General features: G+C 32.8%; 2 protein-coding genes across 2 annotated transcripts; both read right to left on the bottom strand.

Moving 5' to 3' along the window:
* Window positions 1-458: 458 nt before the first annotated feature.
* Window positions 459-5,059, bottom strand: LOC135839000 (uncharacterized). The gene is made up of 3 exons (XM_065354837.1): window positions 2,393-5,059; window positions 2,262-2,313; window positions 459-779 (listed from the first exon to the last, which is right to left on the bottom strand). The coding sequence occupies exons 1-3, from the start codon at window positions 2,677-2,679 to the stop codon at window positions 609-611; spliced, it is 510 nt and encodes a 169-aa protein (XP_065210909.1). The 5' UTR covers window positions 2,680-5,059; the 3' UTR covers window positions 459-608.
* Window positions 5,060-6,171: 1,112 nt separating this feature from the next.
* Window positions 6,172-10,321, bottom strand: LOC135836961 (uncharacterized). Its single transcript, XM_065352059.1, has 5 exons — window positions 10,235-10,321; window positions 9,324-9,461; window positions 7,679-8,090; window positions 6,994-7,064; window positions 6,172-6,851 (listed from the first exon to the last, which is right to left on the bottom strand). Exons 1-5 carry the CDS (start codon window positions 10,319-10,321, stop codon window positions 6,591-6,593), a joined length of 969 nt encoding a protein of 322 aa, XP_065208131.1. The 3' UTR covers window positions 6,172-6,590.
* Window positions 10,322-10,616: the final 295 nt, after the last annotated feature.

The following is a 10,616-nucleotide window of genomic DNA, read 5'->3' on the forward strand; positions in this document are numbered from 1 at the left end:
AGAACACCTTAGTTTGTGGAAAAATAAAAAACATGGAGTATCTACATTTGCAGACCAACTATATACCAACAACTGCTCATCTGACTTTAATGTCAAAGTCCTACATGTTGAAAGGAAAGGTAAACGACTAGACGCTCTGGAGGAGTTTGAAATATTCAAACACATAGAAAGCAAATACATCGTTCTCAATGAAGTCGTAAAAGCTCCGACCAACAGTCATCACAACATGCTACGCAGCTTCTCTACCTACATAACCAACCAATCCTAAGCATAACATATAATTTGACGTAATTTTCTATCTATTTGTTCTTGTTTGTACTTCACAATTTTACTTTTATCATTCTTGCTTAATGTCTGAATCTGATGATGGTACGTCTTACCAAAACAGCCGTCACATGTTTTAAAATGTGCAATACAGTGTTTTTCGTAAAAGTTACTTTTCTTCTATTTATAAAAACTGATTGTAACAACTAACAGGTTGCGGATTGATTTTGCAATACTGATTGCCAACAGGTATTGCTTTCAAGTGATGCGATAGCTGTTATAACTACATCACTAATGCCATTGTTCAGGCCTTTGGTACCTACTTAAGCAACTTAAAAGGTACCTCAAAATACATCACATTCTAGATAACTCACTATCTCTTGCCTCAGGTTGGATTCAACCTTTGCAGCTCTCCAGGTCCATTGGTAATGAATATCTATCGCAATTGCTTGCATGTCTCCATAGTTGTACTCATTTTTGATGTATTTGTCAACTATAATACGTTTGACCTCATCCTGCAAAAATAAAAATGAATCAAATGCCAGTAATAATGAGGTAATGTAAGCTGGAGTGATTCTGATATTTTTTGGTTGTAGCTTTGTTATAAAACATGTTATGGAAACATTCATTAAGGATGTAGGTAGTTCCCAGTAAGCATGCTGTCACATTAATATCACAGTGATGTAATTTTGTGATGTGTATAGGACATTACAAAGTAATATTCCTGTGACATTTTTGCGACATTGCTTTGGAATGGAAAAAGAAATATTTGGCTGCAATGTCTCAAAAATATAACTTTGATGATATCACATGGACATCACTAAAAGATATTATAGTGACATTTCTGCCTCAAACTATACCAATTTACTTCTCCCAGATACAGTATGTTGACAATTAGTATATAAGGAAGATACTGTCTCATGCGAATTTGCCCTCATTAATGATGGGCGCTGGAGACTTTGCCAAATGTGGCGGAGTCAACAGCCTCAAATATCAACTCCAAATTTCAGGAGTTGAGAGAAGAGAATATTTTTGCAGAAAATACATCTGGAATGTTACCTAAATATGCCTACTGCAATTCAAATGAACCCCAATAATTGGTTTCCGTATTTCAACGACATTCAATGGGAATGTTTTAGAAATATTTACATCAATATTGCATAGACATTTCCTGGTGATATATCTGTGACATTCTGTGACATTAAAAAATGTCACTGGGCCCTTCTGAGTGATGTCTGTGAGACCATTTTGCTGGGTACATTTTATATCACCAGTTAATCTCAGAGACATCACAAAGTGATATTACATATCTCCGTGGTGATATTATGTGATGTCACTGTGACATTGCAATGCTTACTGGGTTTTAGCTCTGACCTATATCAGGCAAAAAATGTGAATTCAATTGCATCAAATCTAACTTTAGACCTTGAGTATTTTGACAGATTTTCTTGAGCAGTTTTGAGAATTTCAAGCCCAAAACTAGGTTACAATTTTTTAAGAACTTTAAAAAAATTGCTCATCATATCTTCTGTCCAAATGGATTAGAATTCTGTGAGGAAATCAAGTATTCTGAGGAATCATGCATAACACCAGAAAAATATTTTCCTGAATGAATATGCCAGAACATCATTTCCCTGAATGACAAACATTTGACAAAATATCCAAGAATTTTTGTTACAAAAGACGTATCAAAACTTTTTGAAAGTTTTTCGTACATTTTGGAGTAGTTTTTTTTTAATTTTTGGATCATTATGATAATTGATTGAGCCACTATGACAATCGCGTTTAAATTTTTACCATAGGTAAAGAACCCTTATGGGAACCTACATAACAAATTTGAACAATATTGGTTCATTCGTAGGAGAGTAACAGCTGATCAAAGATAAAATAGTGAAAAACGCATTCCGACTTCCCCTGGTGCACCTTAATGAGTTATTTATTTTTTATTCACATTTTGTTTTTATTAGCCAATTTTTCATCATTTGTGATTCACTTACCATATTTTTGAGTTCTGGAGGTGGACTAGAGAGTGGACAAGTGACAACATTTCTGAAAATTGACACTTCTTGTTAACTTATGTAGGTATGCATTATTGAGCATTGAATTTGAAAATGTTCTCATCCTTTACCGTAACATAGATGGCTCACAATCACACTTGCCCATGAATTGTTTTTTGGCTGGTGATAATCGAATGTTTGCTTTGTAACGTATTTCTTTTACTATTTGATGCAGGGTAGCCTCCATGCCAACTTCTTCTCCTTTCTGATTTACAAAAGTGTTGTTGAATCTTATAAATGCCTGAATATTTGCCTGTGGGTTTTCTTCTCCATTTCCACTTTCGGCTACTGTAATGTTTTGAATGTGAACGACATATGTGTTATTGAAGTAGATATTCAAAAACTGAAACACACTCATCTTAATTAGTGATTTAAATGAATGAAGTCTGTAATAATGTGCTTAAAAGAGTTTCTACAGGTAGATATGCAAAATATGTATAGAGTGAAAACAAAGTAGGTATATAAGTTAGGTATGCTTACTTACATCACAAATTTCATCCGGTGTTATGTAAGATTTCAAAGATGGGAAATATAAGGATAAGATGTTGAGCCATTCAGGAGACATTTTTTCCAACTGGTCATTCACTTCGTTCCTCAATGATAATTTAACTCGACCCACATCAAGCTTATCCTACAAAAATAAAAATAAATCAAATGCCAGTAATCAGGTAAGGTAAGCTGGGATGATTCTGATATTTTTTGGTTGTAGCATTGTTATAAAACATGTTATGGGAACATTGATGGAGGAAGTAGGTAATTTTAACACTGACCTATATCGAGCGAAAAATGTGAATTCAATTTCATCCAATCTAACTTTAGACCCTGAATATTTTGTCAGATTTTTTTGAGCACTTTTGAGAATTTCAAGCCCAAAACTAGGTCACAATTTTTCAGAACTTTAAAAAAATTGCTCATCATACCTCCTGTTCAACTGGATTAGAATTGTGTGAGGAAATCAAGTATTGTGAGGAATCTTGCCCAACACCCAAAAAATATTTTCCAGAATCAATATGCCTGAACATCATTTCCCCAAATGACTTAGTTAAGAGTACTTTTTTTTGATTTCTTGGATCATTAATAATTGATTGAGCTGAAGACGTTGCCCTCTTCCTCCACCCCCTTTTTCCCTCTTGGTTTGGGTAAATGTACTGGAATAATCTGATTAGTTTTTGTTTTTGTGTTTCCTTATAAATTTTTAGATTCATGTTTCTGTGTAGCCAAGGTTGGAAGCAATAGTCATGATGTTTTTAATTTCTTTATTTTGGTTTGTTTCATTTAGGGGGAGATTTAAGCACCTGTGTATTATGCTATTGAAAGCAGCAAATTTTTGCTCCCAAGGTTGGAAAGAATCAGAAGGGATGTAGTTGTTGGTATGAGTGGAGTTTCTATAGTGATATCAAATGCAAGGGTATCAGAATGTCTGAATGAGACTATTTAAAGCAGCGAGGAATTCTTCAATTTCTAAGTCCTCAGGTATGATACAAAGGATGTCATTAAAAAATTATTATCTAAACCATGCTTGGAGAAAGTTTTTATTTTTGAATTTTGTCTCAAGGTCACCCATGAAAAAATTTGCCAAGAAGGGTGTAAGGGTGATAGGGGATTGCCCAATGCCCATAGCAGTGCCTCCTGTTTGTAATAGGTTCCATTTTATTTTTTGTTCATATTTTGTTTTTTTAGCTAATTTTTTATCATTTGTGATTCACTTACTATAGTTTTTGGTTCTGGAGGTGGACTGGAAAGCAGACAAGGGTAACATGCGGCAAGAAGTGAATAAGCTATAAAAATAAGCGTCATGGTTCTGTGGTGTAGGATTAGGAATTAAAGAGAATTTTTGAACTAGGAACAAATAATGAGGAAAATAGGTATTAGGAAAATTCACGATTAGGAAATATTGGGATGGGTTTGGATTAGGATAAGACAAACCTACCTACCCACATAATACAAAAATGCTCTAATTTTAACTAAAATTCACGAAGATAATTTTCAATCAATATTTCACCAAAGAGAAGGGGAAACTATTTACATAGTAGGTTGAACCTACATCTTACACAATCATGGTTGGAACGTATCCCAGTGTAATAAAAACTCGAATTGTAATAAAATTACGTACATTTCTAGACATTGCAAGCAAGTCGAAATAGTTGGAAATCTACTAAATCTATACCTAGATTATTCAGATTGAATCACTGTTTAAATCCTTACCTAGATCATTCAGATGAATTCTAACTACTTTACCATTAACCTAATCATTACCTTGACCATATCAATAGTAGTTTGGACTAAATCTATTCATAGATTATATCGTAGCCCTTTACTTTGAAATAAGAACCTAAATGCTGACCAACATATTGGCTAGAGGATTTCCCTCAGCCTGCCGGTAACTCGACCAGGAAACTTACTCCATTTGAATTGAAGTCCAACTAATTAGTGAAATAAGTTCATAGCAACACAAATAACACTCGCGTTACCGGAGAATTAATTCATTTAATTAGTTCAAAAAATAGTTAAACCAAATACTCGAATACAGCCATGAAATGGCAGGAAAATTTTAAGATAAAAAATACAAAAAACGAACGCACGTTCTTAATCGAGTTGAAAAAACATACTGAAGAATAGGTAGGTATTACCTATTGTCATAATCACTCGAGTTTCCCACCATAGATTTTAACCTTGAGATGGGCTCATTGAATTTATGTACCAAGTTTTGCCTAACTATTTCTATTTAGGCTCGTCTATAGCACAGTTCATTAAATAAAGTAAATGTAACTATCTCAACTAGAACTCTAGAAGTTGATTGGTTGAATGTATTTACCAAAAAAAAACAAAGCCAACATTTCCATAGCTGGATCAACTTGGGTACTAAGTACATATAAGAAGTAAAATCCGTTATCTTACACCATATAAAATCTTTTCAAAATAACTACTATGGCAAGCAACTAGGAACTACTACATATACCTAAATATTGAATTGAAAGTTATTAATGTCTTGAAATTTTTGATTAAAAATTTTCGGTGATGTGGTGCAATTTTTTCGGGCTATCAGTTGTGATAAGTAGTTCGACATTGGGTAAACTTTTAGGAAAAGGTTAAGACTTTACTGAAATCTTGACAAAAATAGATTTTTTGAAAAAAAAATCCGACAAAAAATTAGGATGGTTAGAAAATTGAGACATTTTTGAATCACTGGAAGAAGTTGGGACTTTCTCAAATTGTTTCTTAAGAAATTGTAACCTTTTTCAAATTTCTGATAAAAATAATGACTTATTCATCAAGAACCCAAAAAAAATCTGAATCTCTTACTTAAATATTAAAATTTTCTCAATCCTGCAAACATTGGAAATTTTAGATGGAAATTGGCCTAGACTACCTACCTATTTCTTTAAACTTCTGCAAAAAATCTGCACTTTTTCAAATTTCTGTAAAAATTAGAACTTCTTTGAATTTCTGACAAAAAGTCCACAAATTTTTAAAACTTTTCGCAAAATATCACAATTTTTTAGAATCTTTAGCTTAAAATGCACAATTTTCTCAAATTTCTGGCAAAAATTGGAATTTTAAAAAAAATTTATTTTCTTGTTCAAAATCAGGATTTGTATCAGTTTCTAGCAAAAATCAGGGCTTCTTAAAATCTCTGGTTAGAAAATTGAGACTTTATTTCACATTTCTAGCAAGAATTACCTAGAACTTTTTTCCAACTTTGGATGAAAGATTGAGAGTTGAATCTTTCTGACAAAAGTCATGACTAGGTATCCTTTGAAATCCTGAAAAACAATCAGCACTTCCTTGATTCTGGCCAAAAACTGGCTCTCTTTAAAATATCTGGCAAAAAATCTCGACTTTTTCAAAAACCCGACTAAAATCAGGAGGGACTGTTTTTCAAGTTATGACAAAAAATGAGCATTTTTTAAAAATCTATGGTTAGAAAAATATTTATTTATTTACCATTTGCATTTTTACATGATCTAGATACGGTACCAAACTCAAAACATTATTTACGGTAGCAGAATGCAATACAAACCTCAAAAATGTAATGTAAAAATTTCAAAATTGATTTTTTTTTGAGATGTAACATTATTACTTCTAAGGTGCAATATTTAGCCAAAAATTGATGTTTTTTCACAGCAATTCCTAAATAACATGACACTTTTTGACAACGTTTTATAAAAATTTACCCTTTTTGTCAATCTATGTACATAGGTAGGTAGATATGCATTATTGAGCATTGCATTTGAAGATGTTATCATCCTTTAACTCAACATGGATGGCTCACAACACACACTTGTCCATGAATGGTTTTTTGGCTGGTGGTATTACTGGAATGATTGCTTTGTTCTGTACTTCATTTACTATTTGCTGCAGGGTAGCCTCCATGCCAACTTCTTCTCCTTTCTGATTTACAAAGGTGTTGTTGAATCTTACAAATGCCTGAATATTTTCCTGTGGTCCTTCTCCTTCATTTCCACTTTGGATTAATGTAATGTTTTGAATGTGAACGACGTCCTTGTTATTGAAGTAAATATTCAAAAACTGAAACATACTCACCTTAATTAGTAATTTGAATGAATGAAGTCCGTGATATTGTGCTTAATCAAGAGTTTCTAAGAGGTAGATAGACAAAATATGTAAAGAGTGAAAACAAATTAGGAATAAGTTAGGTATGCTTACTTACATCACAAATTTCATCCTGAGTTGTGTGTGATTTTAAAAATCGGAAATATAAGAAGAAATATTTAGGACCGGCTATGACAAAATGAAAAATATATTGCAGATTAAGTAGGTATAATTATTTCTAATTTAATACAGTAAGTTCCGCTTAATGTGTTATGGGTTAATAGAGAAATTCGCTTAGTAGAGTTGAAATGGGTTGGAACGGAACGTTTGCATCTTTTTACATGCAAGTTTTATCGCTTATAATAGTGAAAATGAGCATTGCACTCGGTTAATAGAAAGAACTATTCTTCAAAAGTTGGAGAAAATCATGAATTTCAGCAAAATTTAACAAAAATTGGATGAAAAAATGTTGAAATTGATGAAAATTAGCAAGAGATGATGAAATTTTTGTAAAAATTTTTAAAAATTGTAAAAAAAGGTGTTCAAAGTGTATTAAAAGATTAACGGTAACTAAAAAACACAAACAGTATTGAAATCACCTTTAAAAAACATCAAACAGTGATAAAACTTCAATTAAATTTGGAATTTTGCAGATTTTTCCGCATTGGGTATTAGAGTTTTTTGCTTAATAGAGTTGAACATGCCTTGGACCAACGCGCCCACATTAAGCGGAACTTACTGTACTAAACTTGACTAATCTGCTTCACAACAAAGTGTAATGAAGTACATATTTATTTACTCACATTGATGGTAAGCCGTGTTAAGTTGTTTTTTAAAATGAAAACACAATGCAAGGATACTTCTTTGGATGCTGCCATCTCTAAAACCAATAGAGTCAAGTACTTCCACCATTTCAGCTTCAGATTCAAAATGTGGGAAATCCTCCTCCCGACGTATGATTTTGGGTGCTGACTCCACAACTGAATCCATATCATCACAAAATTGATCTACTGTGATGTTCATTGTGTTAGTGATGACAGATTTCAGACGCTCTGTTGCATCTGACTCCAACTGGAAGAGAATTTTCCATTGATATTTTGGTTTTATAGATAAGATGTTGAGCCATTCAGGAGACATTTTTTTGAACAGGTCATTCACTTCGTTCCTCAATGATTGTTTAACTCGACCCACATTAAGCTTATCTTGCAGAGCTTTCTAAAAATGAAAGAGAAAATGTTTTTAAAGTTACATAGGTATTATAATAGGTAAAATTGAAGCACACAAAATGTAGATAAGTTTAAGTAGTTATTAGGCAAACGGTGTGACGTGTGAGGCAAGGATGCCTCCTCTCACCTAGTTTGTTTAATGTGTGCGTAAAAAAAATAATGAGAGATGCTGTAGTGACAGATTATGCAACCTACATTATAAAATTTACCCAGTTGAAAAATATATGTCATCATGACTAAGTCTACCTCAATTTTCACCAAAGTATTCTCTTACATGTTATTATACATAAGAACTCTTTTATCCTCTTGTATGTTGTTTTACATAAGAACTCATATATCTTCTTGTATGATATTATACATAAGAACTCGTATATCCTCTTGTATGCTACTATCCACAAGAACTCTTTTATCCTCTTGTATGTTATTTTACGTAAGAACTCATATATCCTCTTATAAGAATATCTTCTTATATGTCATTATATGTACATAAGACCTCACATATCCTCTTGTATATTATTTTACATAAGACATTGTTTTTAGGTACTAGTGACCAAACTTTAATTTAGTATATAAGCCCATGCCAACTCACTAACAGCATTCAATTCTCTTCCAAGTTCTATTGGAATACTTACCTTCTGATAAGAACTTATAAGAAACACCTATGTTTTAATTTGTGAATATTTTTAAAGTATTTAAAAGTGTTATAAAAATATTTCAAAGTGTCTTAAAGTATGTTTTATTAAACAAAGTGAATAAATCATTTTTCCTTAAATCGAATCACCTATTCTGTCACCACAGATGCGCGAACCGAACAAATCGGATTTAAGATCAATGGCAAGAGAAAAAACGAAATAAGTTACACAGATGACCAAGTGATCCAAAGTGTTATCAAAAGTTGATATTACATGTCAAGTACAGCAATGCAAGTAGGTACAGGGTGCCCAGAAACATTGTGAACCCCTAAACAAGTTTTCTGCTAAATGTTTTGGTTGATCTCATTGAATGATAACAATGATAGCACATGATTGGTGGTTAGACTAATAAGGTGATAACATTGCAGCAATCTAAGCAATCATATGCATCTATTTCACGTTGCCAACCTATATTTTTAATAAAAACTTTCTTTGGGGTTCAAGATGTTTCTGGGCACCCTATGCATGTGAAAATAAGCAACATAAAAGGTACATCATAGTCATAACACATCACATTCTGGATAACTTACTATCTCATGCCTGAGGTTGGATTCAACCTGTTGTGCTCTCCAGGTCCATTGGTAATGAACATCTATCGCAATTTCTCGCAGGTCAATAAAGAAGTACCCATCTAAGATGTATTTGTCAACTATATGTCTGACATCATCCTACAAAAATAAAAATAAATCAAATGCCAGTAATCAGGTAAGGTAAGCCGGGGTGATTCTGATATTTTTTGGTTGTAGCATTGTTATAATACATGTTATGGGAACATTGATTAAGGAAGTAGGTAATTGTAATCTAACTTTAGACCTTGAATATTTTGACAGATTTTTTTGAGCAGTTTTGGGAATTTCAAGCCCGAAACTAGGTTACAATTGTTTAGAACTTTGAAAAAAATTACTCATCATACCCCTTGTCCAAATGGATTAAAACAGCGCGAGAAAATCAAGTATTCTGAGGAATCTTGCCTAACACCCAAAAAATAGTTTCCTGAATCAATGTACTAGAACATCATTTCCCTGAATAACTTTGAAAGTTTTTCATACAGTTAAGAGTAGTTTTTTTTGATTTTTTGGATTATTAACACTCTCCCTGCCATGCTGTTTGAGCCATTTACCTCCCCCCCAGGCCATGATGTTTGGATGTCTGAATCAAGGACTATTTAAAGCAGCGAGGAATTCTTTAATTTCTAAGTCCTCAGGTATGATACAAAGGATGTCATCAACATATTATCTAAACCATGCTTGGAGAAAGTTTTCATTGTTCTTTTTGAATTTGGTCTCAAAGTGACTCATGAAAAAATTTGCCAAGAAGGGTGGAAGGGTGATAGGGGATTGTCCAATGTCCATGCCCATAGCTGTGCCTCCTGTTTGTAATAAATAGGTTCCATTCATTTGGAAAATGTTTTGGGATTTTTTATCATTTGTGATTAACTTACTACAGTTTTCGGTTCTGGAGGTGGACTGGAGAGCGGACATGGGTAACATGCGGCAAGGAGTGAATAAGCTATAAAAATAAGCGTCATGGTTTATTAAGTAAAGTAATGTATAACTATCTCAACTAGAACTCTAGAAGTAAAACGCATTGGTTGAATGTATTTACCAAAAAAAACCAAAGCCAACATTTCCACGGTTGGATCAACTTGGTTACTATAAAAAGTAAAATCCGTTATCTTACGCCATATAAAACCTTTTCGAAATATGTAACTATGTACTATGGCAAGTAACTAGGAACTACTAGGTACATATACCTAAATATTGAATTGAAAGTTATTAATGTTTTGAAATTTTTGATTAAAAATTTTCGGTGAGGTGATGCAA

Source organism: Planococcus citri, chromosome 1 (assembly GCF_950023065.1).
Source record: "Planococcus citri chromosome 1, ihPlaCitr1.1, whole genome shotgun sequence".
Taxonomy (NCBI): domain Eukaryota; kingdom Metazoa; phylum Arthropoda; class Insecta; order Hemiptera; family Pseudococcidae; genus Planococcus; species Planococcus citri.